The 23,755-nt window shown below is 42.2% G+C and overlaps 1 protein-coding gene across 3 annotated transcripts in view; it reads right to left on the reverse strand.

Moving 5' to 3' along the window:
- The window catches only part of LOC105700833 (transducin beta-like protein 2), a 46,909-nt gene that overhangs the window by 20,221 nt on the left and 2,933 nt on the right, over positions 1-23,755 (reverse strand). The window contains exons 1-2 of one of the 3 annotated variants that reach the window (XM_012427030.2): positions 14,415-15,581; positions 5,589-5,801 (exon numbers count right to left, since the gene is read on the reverse strand). In XM_012427030.2, coding sequence (XP_012282453.1) covers positions 5,589-5,801; positions 14,415-14,523 — 322 coding nt within the window. In that variant the 5' untranslated portion in view covers positions 14,524-15,581. Of the gene's footprint in view, positions 1-5,588; positions 5,802-14,414; positions 15,606-23,755 lie in introns of those variants that run through there. The other 2 variants (XM_012427027.2, XM_012427029.1) reach the window with 2 other exon arrangements.

The raw sequence follows: 23,755 nt of genomic DNA on the forward strand, positions 1-23,755 counted from the left end.
CCTACCTAACCCTACTCGAGGCCCTGCTTATTTTCTTTTTTTACCTTTTACCTTCTTCGACCTTCTCCCCGCGTCGAACGGTCCCCGGGAATCGTTCACCTCTTCACCGAGAATCCGTAATTTAAGGCGTTACGAAAGGGTCACTCTAGACATCTCAAAACGTCAAAATATTTATACAACTTTTCTCCAGGGTGCCATCGGATGATTTCAAACTTTAACCCGCGATTATGGAGGTCCCTATGAAGGTCTTGAGACTCACGGAATCTCATTTTCCGAAAAGAAATTCTGTATTTATTCACGAGAATCAGTAATTTAAGGCGTTACGAAAGGGTCATATTCTAGACATCTCAAAATGCCAAAATATTTATACAACTTTTCTCCAGGGTGCACCGAACGACTTCAAATGTTAACCCGTAATTACGGAGGGAGTTGTGAAGGTCTTGAAATTCACCGAACTTCATTTTCCGAAATGAAATTCTGTATTTACCCCAGACAAGAATAGAAAAGAAACGATTTTTCTTTAAAAAAAAAAAAAAACGAAATTTCATGACCCTCAAGACCTTCATTAGGATCTTCATAATCACTGGTTAAAGTTTCGAATTATTCGATGCACCCAGTTTGGAGAAAAGTTCTTAATAAATATTTTTACGTTTTGGTATATATAAAATGTTCTTTTTGAATCACATTAAGGTTCACGTCGGCCGTTCAGAATGAAGTACAATCCTTCACGGATAAAGGGCACTCCGAGAGTTTGCGAAAGGAGTTTTATTTATTATTTATTCGTGGATAATGATTTATGCACCCAATGGGTAATCGCAGGAACCGAATGTCCGATGTTAGATTTCATGTTATAAACGTCGTGCCGAGAGTGCATCATTTTTCCTCGTTTTTTATTCGGTTTGTCTCAAGCACTGGGCGGTTTGAAACTCGGAAAAGTCATTAAGGGGACAGAAGGGGAGAGAAAGAGGCCGAAAGGAAGACTGAGAGAAAATGAAGGAAAGAGATAATTGAAAAAAAAAAAGAAGAAGACAAGGTACAAGACAAAATGAAAGATACAATTAACCGATGAAATAACCAATGAAATAATCAGTCGATAAAACCAATAAAAGAGAAACGGAGAGGAAGAGAGAGAAACACGAGAAGAAACAAAGTCAGACAGAGAAAACGGAGCGAGATAGAGGAATATAGAGAAGGAGGGAAAAAGAAATTCGGTTAGAGCTCGTTTCCTCGTCGAGTTGATCGGCCTCCTCTCAGCTGACCGTCCAGCGGCCGTTTAAAAGGAGAAACACGGGGGAAAGAAGAAATAAAGTAGCTTTTGACCGAGAGTGATCGGGCACCGTTATTAGCCCCGTTAAGTCTTCGCCTCCTGGACGGGACGCGTCCACGTGTCCCTCCAAAGTACGCGTGAATTCTTCCCGAGATGAAACAGGCAACGATCTTCAATAATTTCCATTTCTTTCCTATCTTCCTGTTAATTCATTTCTATCCTTTCCCAGTCAGGGTACCTCCACGTGTCGGAGTAAACGTAACCGTTCATCGGCTCGTTATTCAGGAAATTCAGAAATTTCGAGGCTCCCAAAATCTGTACGTACGTACTTTAGATACAGCTACGAGTTTCCTGGTACTATATGTACACTGGGAGACATCAATGCCCTCCCATCCTGCACAGGCGATGCCGTATCTGCAGGGGAGGCATTCATGTCCGCCATTGTACACTGAGAGACATCGATGCCCTCTCATCCTGCACAGGCGATGCCGTATCTGCAGGGGAGGCATTCATGTCCGCCATTGTACAGGGGAGGTGCATACGTCGGCGTTAAAGAAAGAAATCGATCCCAATACAAGGAAGCGAGAAGAGAGAGAGACAAAGAGAGCCGGCGAAAGTATAAGACCAGGAGGAACACGTCGGAAATGCTTGTTTAGGAAACCTCGAAAAGGGAGAAAGAGAGAGAGAGAGAAAGGTAACCCCTCGAAAAATTTCAACCTGGACAACCTGAAACTTTCTCCCCAGGTTTCGTGGAATATCAGCCAAACTTTCGCCGCCTAATATTATGCTGGCCATTTTAAGGTGGTATTAAAGGGTCAATCTATGTACATGAAACGTCAAAAGATTTATTAAACTTTTCCCCAAACTATTTACACCGAGTAATTTGAAACTTCGACACGTGATTACAGAGGCCCTGAGATATAACGCGTTGCTCGAGAAATTCTATTCTCCACAAAAAAAAAAAAAATGTGATCTTGGTTCTAGTCCAGGATAAATAAATAAAAATTTTCTTTGAAAAATGAAATTTCACGAGCATCGCGCGTTCTTCCTTAGCGTCTCCATAATCACGTGTTAAAGTGTTATATGGGAGAAAAGTTTTACAAATATTTTCACGTTCTGATATATATAGAGTGACCCTTTCGCATCATCTTAAGAGACATTAAAGCCTAATTCTTCGAGTTTTGGGTACCTTAAAGCCTAATTGGCCAGTTTGAAGGATCTTACAAAATCATCGATCGATCTTAAGTGCCCTAAATCCTTGTCAGACAGTTTTAACCCTTTCGTCACGTTGGACGAGATATCTGCGAGCCGATACTGGCCTTTTAAATATTTTTAACGAGACACGTGACACAATACTAATAATTTCGAGAGGCTATTCCCAGTAAAACCGATTGCCTTTAATTTCATATGATGAACAACAATTGCGATTCGATAGCGAGCGATGGGCTTAAAATCCTGGCAAGGTTTCTATGACTTCCAACGATTCCCAGTGATAACTGCTCGCGATTTGCAGTTGACATGCACGTGATTTCGATCATTAAAATCCATAATTTCCTGAGTGAATACCCCCCCTCGGGTAATTTAGCACTTTTTACGAGATATCTCCTGACCAAACTTGGCCAATTTAACGTTTTTCTCGAGATATCTCGCGAACAAACATTGGCCAATTTAACGCTCTTGACGACATATCTCGTAACCCGAAACTGGCCTTATCGGATGACACCGAAGATTACTGCATCTTAAAACAAGTTGGCAATATTTACTAACTCTAGACGTTTCTCTTCAATTTTCTTGCACACTTTTAAAAGAGTACAGGAGGATATTGACTCGCGAGGTATCTCGCCGAAGGCGTTAAATGGCCGATTTTGGGTCGTGAGGCATCTCGTCAGAAGCGTTAAACGATCGTTATTAGGCCGCGAGATATCTCGTAAAAAACGTTAAGAAGGTCAGGCATTGGGTCGCGGGATATCTCGTTAAAAGCGTTAAAAAAAATCAGCACTGGTAGCGAGATATATCTCGTTAAAAGCGTTAAAAAGGTCAGCATTAGGTCGCGAGATATCTCCTTCTGGGCGATGAACGGGTTAAGTACCTCAAAACCTTCTTAGACAATTTTAGACACGACAAAACTACCACTGAACCAAGTTTAAAGCACCCTACGATACGATTGGGCACTTTCAACCCTTCGAGCGCTAAGTCCTTTCGACGTATGGGCGAAATTCCTATACCCGGGCGCGCTATAATGAGCCAAATGTTTGACGCATATGCGTCTCCATCCCAAAATTAATTTCTAAAATTTATTCACCATCTTTTTTAATAAAACATGAAACCTCGCTGGTGGCGGTACCTTAGGATTCCCACATTAACGTGGTAAAATTTTAAACAACTTGATATACCCAGGTCGGAGAAAAACTACATAAACGAAACCACTTTGATATCGCCTTAAAGACATGAAAGTGGCATCTGAAAGGTCACTCGTTCATGAAACATTTCGCCGAATTGGGTGGACCGAATCGTTTGAAACCTTACACCATAAACATGGAGGTTATAAGGAAGGTCCCGACACCCGTGAAATTTCATTTTTTATACATAATTCATAAAATGTCCACAAACCATTTTTTTCCAAACATTGAAATTTCATGGTTGCCAGGACCTTCCTTATAGCCTCCTAGTATACATTGTAAAGTTTGAAACGATTAGCAGGATTAAGTTCGGAGAAAAGTTTCGATAACGAGACCAGACGTCACTTTCATAACGCCTTAACCCTTTAAGCGCAATGAACTCATATATGCGTTCCGCAAAATCGTTTACCAAGGGCCATGGACAAATATATTGGTTTTGACCGAACCATTGAAAAATGTGGGCAGCTCACAGCACACGCTTAACGTCGCCGAAAGGGTTAAAGACACCTTTCCTAACATCCCATAGCACTAAGGAACCTCGCCGAGATGTTTCACATATTTCGAGGACTCGATAGCCGCGAAATCTCGAAACCTTCCGAATTAATTCCGAGAACTCGAAACCAGGTTCAGGTCGCGTCCTCCTCTTCGCGACATTTCTCGCGGGCCTCAATTTCGGCACCGTGACGTCAGAGGTCGCCCTCTCTCGCGTCCAAGATGGCGGCGCCGCCCACCGCGCGAGACACAAAAATAAAGCCGGCCGTTCCGCGTTCCCTTTTTTCTCTCTCTCCTCCTTTCCTCCTTTTTCCCTCCTTCGGCAATGTGGGTTAAGGTGAGTCCGAAGACGAGCCGTCTCTCTCTCTCTCACTTTAGCCGGCGATGCGTGCAATGCTCCGTTCGCCGCCCCCGTTCTGCGCGTGCGCGGGCCCGCGCGCTTTCGGCGGGAGTTTCGAAGCGGGTTTAATTTCACATGCAAATGGCGCTAATTGCTCGCCGACGAGTCACGCTCATTCAAGCATACGTGTCGATTAATGACTCCCGTGTTACATCCGTTGTTCAGGAAAGTGACGAGTCTCTCGTGTTTAGGCATCTTGCCTGTTACACATATATCTACGTACATGAATGTATGCTATATATTTAAATAATGAGCTCATTAGATATGCTGTGGTGTGCATACAGGTCATACGTTTCGGGATAGTTGGGGAAATTTCGAGATTTCGAAAAGAACCAATCGGTGAAGGAAAATTTCATCTTCATTCTTCTGGTCACGAAGGTTATCAACAAACTACTGCATTACCTGATAAGTAAGGAATAATTGAACGCATTGACGCCATATTGGATAGGATGACAAGTTTTTGAGGTTTAAGGTGACGTGAAAGGGTCATCCTATCAAAACGTGAAAATATTGATAAAACTTTTCTCCACATGGGGTGCACCGAATAATCTTAAAGGTTAACACGTGATTATGGAGCTCCCGATGAAGGTCTTGAGTCGCGCGAAATTTCATTTTTCGCAAGAAAAAATATTTATCCCGGACAAGAATCGAAGAAAGACATTTCTTTCTTTTTTTCTTCTTTTCCGAGAAATGAAATTCCTTGAGTTTCAAGACCTTCATTAGGACCTCCATAATCGGGCGTTAACGTTTCAGATTGTTCGGTGCAGCCAGTTTGGAGTCGAGTTTCATAAATATTTTCACGTTTCGATAGAATAACCCTTTCATATCACCTTAAAACTCCGAAATTTGTAATTCTATCCAATATGGCGACGCGCTTCCGCGAGTGGCGTCTAGATGGCGCCACGCGGCGACTCTCGAACCCCGCGCGTCACGTGACCGGGCGATTCGAAAATGGCGCGAAGCGGAGTATTGCACGCACGGCCGGCGATAAATGGTTAGAGGAAAACGAGAACATAGAAAAGAGGCATACCTTCGGCGCAGGTGGCGAGGTATTTCCCGTTGCTCGAGAAATCCATGTCGAGGACTGGACCTGTGTGTCCCTTCAGAGTCGATACCATCCACGAGTGGGTGAACTCTTGCTGGACCTCGCGGCGTTTCTTGTTTTTCGCGCGCTTCCCGCTCTGCCCGTGACTCGTTACTGTGGCGCTCGCGTCGACCGGCTGCGCGGGCTTACTCTGCTCATCTGCAAACAATTCAACATTTACGTTTAACAGATGCTTAATAAGATGCTACGAAGCGGGAGAATGAAACGCCAAAATTATGTGAATAATGGAAATGCTTCGTAATTTTTTAATATTAATTCATAATTTATGTATAAATTAACTGCTTATAAGGTTACTTTAAACACGTGTATCTGCTATCATAAATGGCGAATATCGTTCTTAAGTTTATTTATCCTAATGATTTCTTTTAACAGCAGTCGCGTCAACGTATTATTAATTAATATTAAATAGTTTTCCAGTGGATATTTTGAAAATGCACGATAGATTTATCGAGCCGTAAGTAGATTGTTTAAGTTTACGCCTGATGAACAATTTTTATGGCGGATGGTTTGATTGTTTAAGAGTAACGCGGACGCTTCTTATAACCCGTGATTTGAAAATTTATACAGAATTAATGTTCACGGCAAATACCATCATACTCAAAATGTATAACAAATATGTCGAATGGGAAAAATCTTTTAGTTTATATACAATCCAGTCTTTTTATAGCAAATGGCCCGGACGTTTAGAAATAACGAATCTAACAACAAGCACATTGAATAATTTATATACAATCAATAATGCTTTACGGCGGACGCTTCGAAAATATGTAACAGATGTTTTAACCGGTGTCTTTATTTATTTATTTATTTTTTTTTCAAGTTTACGTACAGTGGATGCTTTTTATAGCAGGTGGTTCGAGCGTTTAGGAGTAGCGGATGCTTCTTATAGCGCGGAGTATGAAAATGTATGTACAACAGATGTCTCGTACAGTGAATCTTCCTTCCTTAATTTATGTACAAGGTGCACTTTTTCCAACAGATGGTTCGGCATACAAATAACGAGCTCGAAGGTTTAAAAATATCTTACGAGTGCTTCAAATCCTCCGTTTTTACAATTTACGTACAATTGTTTATTAAGACGTGCATTGCTTATCCCCCTCGCGGGTAAGAACTCAAATTGAAGATTTGAATTTCCCACCTGCTTATATTAAATTTTAAACACACTTATAAGTAATTCGTACAAACTTTGGTGATGGTCGGAATATTTAATTTAAATCGGTGTAATTTTTTGAGAATTTAAAATTTCACCCTTTGAGAGCGCTAGGCCCTTTTGGCGTATGGGCGAATTTCGTCAGCGCGTGCAAGCAACATTGGACCAAACGTCGGACGTACTTATTCGTCTACAGCGCTCAAAGGGTTAATAAAAAAATAACTTGTTTATATAATGAAAGCAGCGAGGAGGAAAACGGAGAGTTTTTTTTTCTTAAATCAACAATGAGTCTTGTCTGAGACACCCTGTAGATCCTTGCGGGGACACTTCCAAACGACCTACTTGGACATCGTTTCGACAAGTCCTCGACCTAATCTCTGATAAACTTAAATCCATCCTCCGTTTCGGTATTTCAGATAGGAGATATCTTCGTTTCCTCCTTCGCGAAAATGCCGATAACTCCTTATCCGATAGATTTATCAAAGGGAATGTAAGTCGAAGCGAGGAGTCGTAACTTCTGAAAAGCGGACCACGCCATGTTAGCTCTGGTCCATGATAAGTAAATAAATTTTTCATGAAAAATGAAATTTCACGAATTTCAGGACGTACTTCGGGGCCTCCATATTCACATGGGAAAATTTGAAACGAATCGGCACACCCAATTCGGAGAATAAAGAGTAAACATCGAAAACGTACACGGACCACGTCATTTTGGTTCTGGTCCATAAGTAAATAAATTTTTCATGAAAAATGAAATTACACGAATTTCAGGACCAATTTCGGGGCCTCCATGTTCACGTGGGAAAATTTGAAACGAACCGGTACATCCAATTCGAAGAATACTTTCCCCAACGATTTGGCTTCTCAGATGTATATACATAGGCTGACTCTTTCATATCCTTTTAAGGACACCCTGTACATCCTTACGAGGATAATTCCTCGTGACCTACTTGAATGCCACTCGACCAAGTCCTTGACCCGCTCCTGCGATAAGGTATAAAGCCGAGCCCTTACCCTGCGTCACCCTCTGCGCGTCGATCCGCACGTACGGTTTAAAGTGCAGGTAAAAATCCCTTTTCGAGGATTTCCCGACCGGGGACGGGAAATTCCCGGTAAAACCCATAAAGCGGGAAATCCGTCCTCACATATACCGGTTGTAAAGAGAGCCAGATAGCGGGTGCCCTGTACATCGGAGGATATTAAATGCCATTCCACCGGCACGATAAACCGCAAAATACCGAGAAATACTAAGTAGGGCTAAATGGGAACACGAGAGGCAATTATTCCCCTGGCGGGTACATTGGCGGACATTAACCCCTTCCCGCACATATTTCGTCACCGGTATTACGTTAAACAGTACCGAAAACGGAGAGTTCTGCTAAGTAACATCCTGATAAGAGAAATAATCTTTTTTTTTCGAGCGCAAAGGGTTAATACCGACCAATGTACACACGAGAGAAGTAACGAAGGAGAGTGCGTAAACACGCACACCAGTGCAAAGGGTTAAGGCGATATGAAAGTGGCGTCAAAGAGGACTAGCTTGTGACACTTTTCTCCGAATTGGGTATACCGAATCGTTTCAAACTTTACGAGGTGAATACGGAGGCTATTAGGAAGGTCCCACCACCCATGAAATTTCATTTCTTACATAGAATTTTTTTTAATCGTCTATAATCAAATTTTAAAACAATGCCATGAGTGTCAGGACTTTCCTTATAGCCTTCATATTCATGTTATAAAGTTTGCCACTTTTATGTCACCTTAAAGCCTTTCTTCCATATATTTTGCGGTATAATTGTTATGTCCTATACTCCAAAATTTGGAATAATATTAATGTGAAATTATTATTTTCCTCGCATGGATATATTAATACCGTCCCGCATATATTTGTCATCGGTGTAATAATAAATGAGATCGGAATAATAATGAGTATCATTAATACCGAAGTGGAATAACTATTTCCCTCGGATGTACATTTATGAACATTAGATGATCCTTCCGTCGTGCAATGAGGATAAAATATACGAAGGAACACGTTAATGTCCGTTGCTGTACGTACGGGTTGAATAATTATTTCACTCATTTCCATATTATTCACGTTTCACACATTTCCGTGGCCTGTGTCTTATAGCATTGTCTCAGACCTTGACCTAATCTTAATCAATTAATTTTCCGGTATGTAAATCCCGTCACGTACATGTTAATTAATCGTACAATTCTCTCGGATAAACAAACGTTTCTCAAATTTCTGCATTTCGACTTTTATAACAGTTTTCAGTTTTTACCCAATTTTAGATAAGTTAACTTTTAATTCGGCAACGTTAGAATTAATTAATTAGTTAATTTTCCAAGTGTCAAAATATGAACCGAGATTTTCCCATAATTTCAATAAATTTTTAGAACCGACCTTGACCTCGACAACCGAACCCTGACCTACTGAACTGAAAATAAATACAAAATATTTATGAAATTATTTAACCTTTTAAGCTCGATTTAAACCTCTAATCAACCCTAAATAATTGTCACTTTTTTATCGCGTCAAGTCAAGGCTTTATCAATTACTCATTTATATTACAGAGTTAAGAGTAAACCGGCAAATTTCTCAACTTAATTCCAAACACATTTTTTTTTTCTCGAACTACTTCAAAATAAATGTTAACCCTTAACCAGCTAACTTCTTCAATTAATAATTTAGTTTTTAGTTAGCAATAATTTAGTTTAGTTGACCGAGTTATGATTAAACAGACATCGTTTCGAGCAATCTAAACTTGTCTTTGGCCTTGAACTAGTTCAAGGCCAAAGTTCTAGTTCTAAACAAATGTCGATCCTCCGCCTGGACAAGTCTTTGTTAATTAATTATTTAATTCACAGAGTGAAAATTAAACCGGCAAAATTCTTCAAAAGTTTCACCGACCTAAACTCGCCCTCCACTTCAAGCCTATTCCGAACAAGTTTCAACCCCTTGGAAATTCACTTTTTCATCAATTAATAATTAAATAATTTAATTAACCACGACAGAAATAATTCAAGAAAATCTTTCGAACTTCCTTCAACTCTTAACATTACTCTCAACCATGACCTAGCCCCAAGTAAAAAATTCAACCCTCGACCGGATCATCGGCTCGTCCCCAAATAATTGAATAATTGAATAATTGAATCAAGTGAAATATAAATCGGCGAAATCTTCGAACACTTTCACCAACCTGAGTCTTGTCCTTGATTTTGGCCAAACTGCGCATCGGTATCGACTTCAACTTCGACTTCAGATTCGATCGCGTCGACTCGCCCTTACTCTACTAGTACTCTCACTTGCAAATATTAAAAGGAAAACGCGTCTAAGACGCGTCCACCTGCTGGATTCGTCCTTGCCCTCGAAAGACTCTGGGAGCAATGTGCCTACCTCCGTCCCGGACCTCACCAAGAAGACCCTTTTCCAAAATTTTCCAAGGGGTGGGGAGTATCGAAATTCCCGGGCCAAACGGTACATTTTTCCCTCGGCCAATCAATTTGCGAATCTACGCCCGGCTAACCTGACTCATCCCTGGTATCCGAAACCCTCGACTCCTCCACCGAGGTCTTAGGAAATTCGCAAGTTCAAGGCCCCTCCTTCAATTTTACGAAAATTTGCAAAATTAATATCATTTATAAATGAAAGATCGACCCACGCTAACGAAATGTTAAACTGGCGTATTCAAAGTTTGCAAAATTGCACGTAGATAACGTTAATGTAAATTTGCAATGTTTCGTATTCGATCGCTTGCTTTTCCATTTTTTCAGGACCGATGTCTCTCTTTCTTAACAAAGTATTTGCAATCATCGACCCCCCGAGGTCTTGGGAAATTCGCAAGTTCAAGGCCTCATCAAACCGGCCCCTCTTTCAATTTTACGAAAATATGCAAAATTAATATCATTTATATATAAAAGATCGACCCACACTAACGAAATGTTAAACTGGCGTATTCAAAGTTTGCAAAATTGCACGTAGATAACGTTAATGTAAATTTGCAATGTTTCGTATTCGATCGCTTGCTTTTCCATTTTTTCAGGACCGATGTCTCTCTTTCTTAACAAAGTATTTGCAATCATCGACCCCCCGAGGTCTTGGGAAATTCGCAAGTTCAAGGCCTCATCAAACCGGCCCCTCTTTCAATTTTACGAAAATATGCAAAATTAATATCATTTATATATAAAAGATCGACCCACACTAACGAAATGTTAAACTGGCGTATTCAAAGTTTGCAAAATTGCACGTAGATAACGTTAATGTAAATTTGCAATGTTTCGTATTAGATCGCTCGCTTTTCCATTTTTCAAGGACCGATGTCTCTCTTTCTTAACAAAGTATTCGCAATCATCGAGCCTTTGTTGCAGGATTGCAAATTGTCGATGAGTTGAGCTTCGGCCGTGAATCACCCTCGTTACTCACGGCCCGAAAATCCGCTCCAAGAGGGCCTCTCGTTTTTTTCCTTTCTTTCCTCCTGTTTTCTCTCCTTCTCCCTTGAGACGTCCATCCATGAATGGTCACGGAGGAAGAGCGTTTTCCAATTTAACCGTAAAAGTGTCTCCGTTTTTCCCCCTTTCTTCTCTTTCATTCTTTTTTCCTCGCCGTCTTCCGGTCGCCAGGAGCACTTTCACCGAGTCGAAAGTTCGTTACGTTTTCTGCCGTTCCGCTGAATATTTAGGTTCAACGGTACGTGGGGTGGGAAAATGTTTCGGATAAAAAATATAGGGAAGATTGGGGGGAATAAGCTTTGTCGGAAGTATTTTCTGCTGTCGCAATTAGTTTCGGACGGAAGCTTGAATTGCAAGGTTGAAGGACGCGTCCAGTCGAAGGCTCGGTAGCGCACTTCGCGACTAAAATCGAATAGTCAAAGTTAACGATTCGAGATATGAAAAAACGTTTCAGATAAGACGTGTTGGCAAAATTACAAGGAACAACTTTTGTTGGAAGTTTTCTCTCCTATTGGGCGTAGGTTTGGGCGAAAACCGGAACTCCGAGTAAGGAGTCGGAAGCTCATAGTGTCCTCCACCTTTGTGATTAATTATTTAAGCCTAACGGTTTGAGATATGACGAAATATTTCAAATAAAATGTATGGAAGAAATCCCAAGCAACAATGTTTATGGGAAATGTTTTTTGATATTTAGTTTCCTTACGGACGAAAATTCGATACAAGAAAAGAATCTGCTGCACCAAATCGGAAAGAACTACCGCTTCACGAACCGCAACAAACTCGATATTCCTGCTTAACCATCACAAATACAAAAACTGCCTGAAACAAAACATGCCGGCGAGACCACAAGAAACAATATTTATTCGAAAGGTTTTTCGATACGAGGCTCCGTTACGGCGGAAAACCACAAGACTGCTTCCTGCCGGTGGTAAAAAATATTTTACCTCATCGATTGGAAATACAAACAAATGCTTTGTACAAAACATGTAGGAGAAACCGCAAAGAACGATACGAAAAAGTGTCGAATAACAGAAGCCTTCAATCGCGCCATTTAAAAAAAAAAAAAACCGGCGCCAAAATGTGATTCGTCCCCCTCTGCCCTTTCAGCGATTTTAGGTTAAGAATGTACTTTCATGCTTATTTGCATACATGCTTATATGTATATGCTTGAATAATAAGAACGCGATCCGACCGAATCGCGGTTACTTTTTTAAGTTAATTGATTTTGGCGAAATGTCGACGTCAAAAATCAAGGCTCTGTTCTTACAGTAATTCTAGGTTAGGAACGCACTAGTACCCATGCGTGTCTGTTACTCGTGAAATAATCGGTCGAGCCGCGTTGTTTTTTTCACGAAGGTCACTTCTGTAGGGTAATCGATTTTGGCGAAATATCTTTCGCCAAAATCTAAGTCTCTGCCCTTCCAGCGACTCTAGATTAGGAAGGGGCGCACGTGCGCGTGTATGCGCGCGCCTCTACATGTGTCCGTGCGTATGCGCATGCGCACGCGCGTCTCCGTTTCGTTTTCGTCGTCCCGTGACCGAGCTTGCATCCGGTTATAAATACGCGGGTTTATAAATAAACCCGCGGCCCCACGAGGGCCGCGGATCCACCGCTCGGCAATCTCGAACATGCAGGCTCCCTCGAGAAACCTCGTCGAGACCTCATCGGAGAGATCAGGACTTCGTCCCCCATCTTCTTCACCTTGCGACAAGATCCAGGGAATCAGGAAAAAGGTCCCCAGCTTGGATAATTTGCCCACGATAACCTTGGACTCTTACTCGATGGCTTTCCTCCCACTCTGGAAGATAAGAAGAAGAATCGAGGAAGAAAAGGCCCTCAACTCGAATATCTCCCCCACGATAACCTCGGATTCCCACTCGACAGTTTTTATATCAGACTGACTAATGCAAAGAATCGAGGAAGGAAAGGTCCCTGACTGGAATATTGTTCCTGAGATAATCCCAAGTTTCCACTCGGAAGCTTCTGGATTAAGCTGGAAGGATTAAAAGAAACGGAATATAGGTAAAATACGGACTGTTAAGTATCCTTGGCATGCGATTCAAATCTCAGGGTCCTTTCCGCTCTCTAAGTTTAAGAAAGAGGCAGGCCGAGAAATGAATGAAAAGAATGTCCTTGAGTAAATGAAATATCCCGCAATAATCTTGTATAAGTTTTTACGCTTAGGAAGGCTTAACGAAGATTCAATGTCTAACTGCGATCTCCTATACGTCCTTTGTAATCGATCGAAGAGCCCCTTACATATTCCTCATCCAGTACCTGCCTCAACCCACGTTGTATTCATGCCCGTTGATAAATTTAACATAATGTAATTCCATTTTCATTAGCTCTTCCCGATGACACCGTAATTCATTAACATTTAAAATTAGCAAACGATGGGTAATGCAGAAGTGCGAATAGCCACCGTCGATCCTAAACGAAGGAAACAATCATTCGCATAGCATTAATTCTTGAGTTAAATCATACAACGGTCTACTCATTGTTCTAGCGCATCTCATCCTCGATCCAAAAAAAGTTCCACGCACTGTTCTCACGTCTGGAGAGCACTAATTCATCGCGCATCCGGGCCGCGATAGCGACGCGACCTTTAAATTATGCCTAACCTAACCTAACTTAACCTAACCTCCGGAGTACACGTAACGCCGGGCGTGAAACACGCCTTCTGGCACAGCCAATAGTCTTGCAAGCTTATAACCCACTCCGCATGCACATATTCAAGCAGCTACATCACATTAAACCCCTCATCCAGGTGACTTATATCTCCCTACTGGCAAATTCACAAATTCCGGGCGTTACTCATCCCAAACTCCGCAGTTTTGCCTACTCGAAAGTAAAGCTCGAATTCAGAAATCAAGAAAGATCCCCAAAAATCTTCGTGTATCCGCCTCTCCACCTATTACAGGTTACGTTCTCCTCGCTATACTCGCTAATAGGAGACATCCAGAATAATCGTTTCGTACCTGAAACAACCTGAGATATATTTTCGAGGACCGATAAGATAACGCAGTTCCTGGACGTTTAAATTTCTCATTTAACATAAGTGAGCGAGGTTATGTATCTCGGCGCGATCGATCGCGCCGTCGTCCCTGTTTCCCCGTCGGGGGTTGGATTTAGGTTAGGTTGTTCTTACTGTTATCCGTTGAGCGCTTTCCTTGCCGGTGGCGCGCGCCGAGGAGACAGGCCAGCCCGAGGACGAGCGCCCCGAGGAAGAGCGAGCCGATCACCGCGGCGAGGTCCATTATTTTTCAGTTGGTCGTCTATCTTCTATCTTCTATCTTCCTCGCGACACCTGACCACCGCACCACCGTACTAACCTCGCGTTTCCGACACGTTCACGCGGAAGCGCGCACGGGATCGAGGCGATTCGGCGGCGGTCTCCCGTTTCTAGGTTAGGTTAGCGTCCGCGTGGCGCGTGGATCCCGGTGCGAGATGCGGCCTCGCTTCGCGTCGACGCGCCGTCGCGCTTTCCTCGCCACGGTCGGGGACGCCGCGAGTCGCGCGCGCCGCCGGCTGCGCGTGGGGGAGGCTGCGCGCGCACCGCGCCAAGATGGCGGCCGTTCAGAATCGGCGTACGCCTCGTGGCTCCCAACTTCCCCTTGTATGTACGCGCACGAGTAGTTTTCACTTTTCGAATGAAGTTTAGTTCTCACTTATGATGTTTTTACGTATTACGTGCATCTTGTAAACACAATTCCCTCTTTAAAAATCATGGATTTCCTGTATATTGGAAATATCCTGTATCATCGTTATAGTCGATTTAAATGTCCTCCTCGAAAATACCGATTTAAACACCCTCGTTTAACATCGAATATCAATATTTAATGATCCTCGGGCGAGCACAAGTTGCACGGTTCTTTTGCAACGGTAGGAATTTATATCGAGTTATTAAAGATATTAAGGAAAACCACCGCTTTGACGCAAGGGCTGAACAGGTCACATGGAAGAACACTTCCGGTACTTCGATCCGCACCCTCGCGGACGACCGCGGAACTTCACTATGTCCAGGTAGGCGACCACCGGTCTAGGTTCGCGCATCCCAATGGCCGCGGCACTCGCATCGGCATGCCGGTCTGCGCGCGCAGCCCACGTGTCTGCGCCGACCGGCCGCGCAGATCGCGAATCGTTTAAACACCGGTCGAGGTCGACGCGCGGCGTTAAAGAATCGTTAAACGTCGTTCGACGATATTAAAGTATACCCTCGATGTAAATATACGGTTGGACTATGGCCGAACATAACCTCACAACCGAAGCTGGACGAAAGGGACGAGCCGGCGCGTGCGAACGTGACTCGCGCGCGTTTGCGCCGTCGGGCATTAGGAAACTGGTATATACGCGAGCAACGGCGCTCCGCCGGTGTCCTCGCCTCCTCTCGCGCGCATAACCTCACTTCTCCCTCCCACGCGGCCGCCAGGTGGGGCTTCTTGCGCGCATGCGCGCGGAGATAGCGGTGACCAAACGCGCGGGGCAGGTATCCTATCTATGGTTTTCGAAATCCCGGACTTAAAGATAAACGATGAAAAGACGCACTTTTTTCAACACTTTGAAAAGTCTAAAAAGGAATTCCAATGGTTCCAGTCGACTTAAATAACACACGTTTTTTTTTTAAGGGTAATGGACCGAACCGTCGGAAACCTTAACACACGACTTGGGAGCAGGCAAGAATTGTCCTAAAACTTTCAAAAGTTGGATTTCCGAAAAAAAGAAAAATGGTTGACAGCCCAGACCAGAACTAAAATGGCGTCGAGTTCTCATATTTTTATCGATATACAAGTATTGAAGGCTCTGATATGAGAAACGAAAGTGTCACGACAATTTAGAACGTTCTGGTAATCGAAAAATCCGCATTTGTGGCGGGACAATGGCAAAATGTGTCTCGCAAATATATCGCATATATTGTGGAACATTCTTGACCGTCCAAGATGTTGATAACACATTTAACAATGTTTTATTTACCCAGTACTCTTTTATTGCGATACGTACTGGGTTATTAATCCTTCTTGACGAATACAAGAATAATTTCTTACATAGGCTCGTTCTTTGCGAAATTTGGGAATTTCATCAGCTGTCACAAACTATATGAGTGGTACACCACGAAGATGGAGACAACTGATACTTGAGACTTGTTGCGAGATCTTCGTTTTCAGTTGCACAATATAATAACAAAGAATTGTCGTTATAAAACCTCTGACTTACGTTTAATTAATTTATTCTATTTTTTCTTAACGCTGTAAATAAATCGAGTATACCGTTTCATGAGTTTATCATAATTCTTTGTTAACGGTATAAATTAATGAGGAATTTGTTACAATTTCTTCTTTTTTCTTTTTTTTTTCAACGGCATGGCGAACGTTTCTCGAACGCCTGGACAGAGTTCATATAAGGCATCTCTTAACACATGAGACACACATTACATGCGCCACAGAGAACATTATTATGACTCGTACGATAACGCGAAGATTCTCTCGAGGAAATCTTGGAACCCGGCGTGCAATTCCGGCGATTACTTGCGTCACCCTTTCCCGACGATTAACGGGCCGATGAGCGAGCGAACTACGCGTCTCTCGAAAAACTCCCGGGAAAGGCATGCGTCATCTGCGCGATCGTCTCTGAATCAGCCGAATCGATTAATCAGAAGACGCCGAACCGGATCTAAAGTCGGTTTTCTTGGAGACAGTGATCGCTTCCCTCCAAAAATAACGCGTGTTTTCCATACTCCGGGAAAACTCCAAGCTCCTCGGCGCATCCAAGATGGCGGCGGTCCGCTGCATCTTTGCCGGATTTATTTGCCGGGAAAAGCGTTCGTTTTATGATTTCTTATATCTGTTCGGCATGAGAATATTATGAAAAAAGATATGAAGTTAGATGTTGAACGTCGCTGCGTTTTGTATCGATGGAAGCCATTAGTTCTTTTCTCTAAGGCCGCATCCAAGATGGCGGCCTTAGGCTGCATCTCGAATATGAATAAACAGCCTAATATTGCATCTACGGCATTAAAAAAAGGAAACATTAGAAAGGGCCGTTTAAAGCAATCTAGCCAATATTGGTAGACACATAGAGGCATCTCGCTTAAAAGAAATCGTTCCTCGCAAGATGGCGGCCTTAGGCTGCATCCTCGGGCGGTAGCGGTCGCCCCGGTAAAACCGCAGCGTGTTTAATTCACAGCCCGTTAGTTGCTCCGTTACTTTTCCCCGTTTAATCCAAGCGTCTCGTCCTCGATTCCACTCTCTCGTCCACGCGCTCGGCCCGAGTAACGGGACCCGACATAAGGGTAAGGGACCGAAAGGTGATTAATCGCCGAAAGGTTATGGGCCGCGGCTGCAGTCGATACCCTTTACGGGAAGTCCCAAGTTTTACGACAAACCGGCCGGTCCAGTTCCGCCGGACCGCCTTAATCCGGGATTAAAGTGCCGTATGAGCGACCTAACCTCGAAATCGGGTTGCCCATTGTTTCACGGCTTGACTTTTGGGCCTTCCATTGAATTGCGAGCCGGTTCCACGGCCCATCATAATCCATTTACCCGAGCGGTTTAATCCGAAAATCCCCTTTCGACCGGTTTTAATTATTATATGCTTCAATAACCCTCCCTAATCCGTCTACGGTGCGTTCACTCTAGGGCGATAGAATTCATAAATATATTTTCGCGTGATTCTAGATCAACCAGTGAGTCAGTTTCCGGTCAGTTTTGAATAACCCTATTCAAAGGCCGGTTTTCATCCATTTATGGCGCATTCATTCTAGGGCGGCAAAACTCATAAATTTATTATCGCGTGATTCTAATCATCTAGTAGGTCAGATTTCGGTCAGTTTTAAATAATCCCGTTAAACCACCCGTCCTAATCCATTTATGGCCCATTCACTTTACGGCGGCGAGAACTCCTAAATGTATTTTCGCGTGATTTTAATCAACTAGAGAGTCCGTTTCCGTCCAGTTTCAAACAACACGATCGAAAGGTCCGCCTTAACCATTTTAAAATATATTCCCCCAAAAGCGACGTTACATGGAAATACCTCTTCCAGCTGTAAAAGACAAACCCTCGTCCCAGTTTCCCTAGAATTTCGAATTTCAAGGTGTCTGGAACCCGAGCGAGCGCATTTCGTGTATTTAGAAAAGTCGAATCCGCGAAGCTAACGAGATGACTCCGCTCGGCGCCATATTCTAAGGGAGTTCCACATTGCGTTTCCTCTTATTCCACAGTTTCCGTTAAGTGGATAATTATTTGCATCCATCTTAGAATCTCGGCCAGCTGCCAAATATCTCTTCAATTGAATTCCAGGTTTAAATAGTTACCTTTAGACTCCTCTGGGCCCATCAAAGATCAAAGCCCGGATTTTCGTTTTCTGGGGAAATAATTTATCGAGCCGGCTCAAAGTCGACCTGGCGAGTCTCAAAGGCGTTTCCTCGAGCACGGACGACGAAGAAAGAGAGGCATATACGTTACATCCGTAGAAAGAGAGAGAGAGAAAGAGAGGTGGGCGCGAAGAAGGTGTGGCTAAAAATATCCTCTCCGTGAGAGTCGGGGAAATGACGAGATAGGTGAAAGCGAAAAGGCTCCGGTCGCTCTATCGGTCAGGAGTGCGCGCGCCGCCTACGGGACTCGCGCTCTACGCGCACACTCGTGCGCAGATGCGCGCGCACACTCTCGCGAGCCAGTGCGCGTCACTTGCTACACGGCAAGCGCGCCGTTTAATCCGCTCCCCTCCATGCTTAGCGGGAAGTTTCGTTTAGTTTTTTCCTTCCCGCCATGATTTTTCTCCTCCGCGAGTAGGAAAACCGGACGGGAATAATTTAAGGTGATATTAAAGGGTCATGCTATATATATCAAAACGTCAAAATATTTATACAACTTTTCTCCAGAGTGCACCGAATCCTTTGAAACTTCAGTACGTGATTATGAAGGCCCTAAGGAGGAACGCGATGTTCGTGAAATTTCATTTTTCAAAGAAAAATGTTGCATGTATCTCAGACTAGAACTAAGGACACATATTTTTTTTTTTTCTTTTGAAAAAATGAAATTTCACGAGCATCGGCGTTTTCCTTAGGGCCTCCATAATCACGTGCTGAAGTTTCAAATGATTCGTTTCATCCAGTTTGGAGAAGAGTTTTATCAATATTTTGACTTTTTCGTATGCATATATGACACTTTCATATCACCTTAAGGTGGACATGCAATACGGCTAATATATTTTGGCTCACTCGGAGGAACTCATAGATATCGAGTTTTAATTCGGAAATTTCGAAATTCCGAAATAAAATTCCTAATATCTTTAATTCTTCAATTTTGCAATTCGAAGATTTAACTGATTTCCTGAATACCGAAAATAAATTCAACAATTGCGTAAAGAACGAACCGGTATTTGATATTATCATTACACCACTTACTTAGACGTAATAAACCAGTGTATAGACTAATCGGCAAGTGACTAAGTAAATGGGAAAAAATATACATATATTAAGACGTGTTATCGCTATCTTTTACTCTCAAGAAGCGCTGTCCCGAAAGATACGAGTGAGGTGTATATAATTCCTGTTAGGTAATCGTTTAAGCCGAAGATGGGTCGAGGGACCATTTGACGGTGAATTTAATCACGACCAATTAATTCTCCTTTCCGACTAGAAATGGGAGGAGGTTATTTCACGCTCGATTTCGTATCTCAATTAATTTCAGGTTAGGTTACCTCGTACCCGGAGGATTTTCCTCGAAATTTGCGCCGCGGCAAGACTTCATAAGCGTCGGAATAAATGGCGGAATTAATATTTGGGCATAAACCAGCCAACTCCTGGCAAGGACGCAACTTCGGACCGCTTTTGCATCACCCTGGCGGGAACAACCGCGCCTTCGGTTTATTCGACTCTTCGCGACATATTCATGGACGTAGGACGTATGCAGACGTATGGACCCCACACACTAACCGGGATATAATGGAAAAAATAAAGGAAAGAGAAGGAAACCGAGAAAAGCCCCTGTGTCCTCCCACGCTCCCACCTGTTGCTTTCAAAGCTTCACATATGGACGTAGGACATATGTATAAATCTTTTATATTGATCAGACTGTGAAGATAGCAGAAATAAAAGAGAATGAAGAGAAACAGCAAGAAGGGAGAAGACAGCTTTCCTGTCCTCCCTCATTCAGACTTGTTGCTTTGAATGTTAAATTGATGGACTATGATGACAGCATGTCTGAAAGGGAGAGAAGCCGAAAAAGAATAGCTCCTCTGTAGTCTCTCAATTGGACATGTTGCTTTTAAAATCATATTTATGGGCGTAGGACATAACGCGTCATTCAGAGCTACGAATTTCTTGATGTATAGATCTTGTACATTGATCAGACTATGATGACAGCATGTCTGAAAAATAGAGAAGGCGAAAAAGAATAGCCCCTCTGTATTCTCTCTGACAGGCGTCAAAGTTGATACGTTGTATAATCAAATGTCGTACAATCAATAGTTTTGAACACAATTGAACATTAAGAACAACCAACGAGAGTTCGCTATTTCCGCGGGTCCATAAGAACCGTAAGAAGTTACTCATTCAACAATTGTCTTTCCGAAATTGATATTTGCTAACTATCGCGCACGTCAGTACGTATAATTTTCTAAAATCTCATACATTCTTTCATACAAGTTGATTATACGTGAAATATGTTAAATATTGATCATACAACGTTTTGCCATACGACTTCTTTGGTACAAGGAATCTACAGGTGGATGAGTCGTGGATCATTCTCTGTATCCACAGTCATGGTCTTATTAGCATACACGGCATCGCTTTTCGATCTCGGAAACGTGCGACTTTTTTTTTTTTTCACTTTATACGCCTTTCGTAAATAGTCAACACGCGCGTCTTCGTCTTTCGTTTTAGAGCGAAAACACGCGCTCGCTCCTTTCTTTGCATACCGAACATCATCGTTTATTATACACCCCGAGATATCCGCAGGTTTGGCTCCTCGCCATCGGAAGTGCGCACAATTTGAGGTGTACCACTTAATCAAGTGCTCATCACTTGCAGACCCGTCTTGTCCAAATTAGAAAGCCATTAATCGCATAGTTGCAAGGATTTACAAAGACTTAAAAAGTTAACTTCAACAGAGACAATAAGGATTTACAGAGTAACGCACTTCTGCGTCCATACACTCAGAAAACATTTTCCTTCGACCGAAGAAATATTTTGTTAATTAAAAGAACAATTATTTGACTCGAACGAACTCGAATAAATTAGACGCAACGTCTCTTCGGAACACGTGACGCATTTATTTGAATTTATTTCAATCAAATAATTGATCTTTGAATTAAAATGATTTCTTTCGTTCAATGACATCGTATTCTCAGGGTAAGTACTGGAAACATATTTTTCGGACAGTCCCTCTTGATTATATAGGATATCGATGACGCATTCTAATTCTTTTTTTTTTCTTAAATCTATTTAGTAAATTATCTGTTAACTCATACATTAATTGATTAAGCCTTCGTGGGTGGTGCAACGATAATTTCTTTCACCGGTCCGTCTTTTTTTCTTCTTCCTTTACAAAATTTAGAAATCTCAACAAGTGCGCATTCCATGCGTACGCCACTAAATAAATGAATCCCCAAACGAGTAAATAATTCGAAAAGGAAATAATAATTTTTTAGGCGCGGCAAAATAACAAATTCTTAACACGTTTATACGTCTGTACGTACGTAACTATAAATAATAGTTGGCGCCAAACTCCACCTAGTTTTCTCGATTACTAACGTGCGTCACTAAGTAAATAAATCCTCGACCGAGTAAATAACTCGAAAAGGAATTGATAACTACATTTTTAAGGCACCGCAAAACGACGTATTTTTAACACTTTACACCTGTCTATGTGCGTATCAATAGTTGGCGCCAAACTTCACCTAGTTTCTCGATTACGAGCGTGCGTCACTAAATAAATTAATCCTCCTGCCCCCAGAACTTGCGATCCACTCCATATAAAACTGTTCAGCCTAACCTTCTGCCAGTTTCCTTTTTTGTTTAATCAAATGCCGCCAACTAGTAGAAAACTCGTTAACGCGGACGTCACGGTTGCCCAAAAACATGCATTAGCGTTCCAACTTAGTGCATATATAATTCAAGTAATTTTGTTGGGCGGCTTAACGACGCGCACCGTGTAAAATCATACCCTACAACCTCCAGAGTGTTTCTTGTTTATTCAAATGCTCGTGACTCAGAGACTCGACGTCGCGACGCGGAGAAAACGTGTTCACCGCGACGTCACGTATTAAAAAAAAAAAAGGAAAAAAAAACCATCTTTCATGAATCTTCAATGGTACATTTGGAATTCATTTCATCAAGAACACATCGAAGGAATTCCGCGTAAAACTACCGTCGCGCAAATGTACTTGGCTCGGGACTCTTCCGAGTTTCTTGGAGCCTCTTCCCAGACAGGAATTCACGAGGATCATACGATGAGGAAAAAAAATCGATTTAAAAGCAATTAGCAGACCATTCGCTGCATAAAATCTCTGCAATGTGTGTACACACGTTGCGCGATAAATTATGAAGAAAAATTCCCGGTCAATTTGTCAGAAATGGTTGTAGGGATATATATTTACCGTATACCCGAGTCATATTCCAGTAATGCCATAACCGACATTTATGAGCTGAAAATTTATGGAAAATTTAACGGGAGCTGTAACGTCATTCCATGGCGTTAATTTGCGTACCTTGTATGAAGTTAGTTAACGATACAAATGTGAGCTAAGTATGAGGTTGCTCCATGTTCCCGTTTCCATCACGCCATTACTCAAATATGAGCTAGGGACGCTGCCAATTGTTTATCGACAATGCGTGAGATTAATTTAGCTGTGCATATGCGAGCAAACATTTAGGCATTGCATGCACTTAACATTGTTTCATATTTAAGTAATTTTGGTTCCTCATTGTGCTGATATGAGTTCCAAATGAGGACTCATAAGCAGCACCCTCGTGACTGGTTTCGTGATCTTTAATGAGGCAAATTTCATGCAAATTTTTCATCACTTTGTTTACCTAGGTTGTTTAATCGAACGTCCGTGACTCCTGAAAGTCGCGACTTACAGGAAATTTTAATCTAACCGGTGACGTTGCACATTTTTCATGCACGTAAATCACCAGACAAGCGTATAACAAATCCCGTATAAAGATATTCTCCATGTTTTCCTGTGTGTTTCCCCTCTTCATTAAAATGCGTCCCCTCAGGGCCTGGAAGTCGCGATCTGCAGGAAAATCCGTTACCATGACGTCAAGGCTGAATAAAAATCCGTTTTTTTTTCTCTCCATTACACGTTCTAGAAAATGCATTTTGAAATCATGGACTTTAAATGTACACTATTAAAAAGAAACATTATAATTTTATAACACCTTTGCTGGAAGTTTTGTTCAGACATGGTATACTAAGTCAACATTAAATTTTCAGTAAATTTATAAAATGTAGAAATTATTGTACCCACGAAGTAGTATAAGGGAACAT

The sequence above is a fragment of the Orussus abietinus genome, unplaced genomic scaffold, assembly GCF_000612105.2.
Source record: "Orussus abietinus isolate OABI.00-Male unplaced genomic scaffold, Oabi_2.0 scaffold54, whole genome shotgun sequence".
NCBI lineage: Eukaryota > Metazoa > Arthropoda > Insecta > Hymenoptera > Orussidae > Orussus > Orussus abietinus.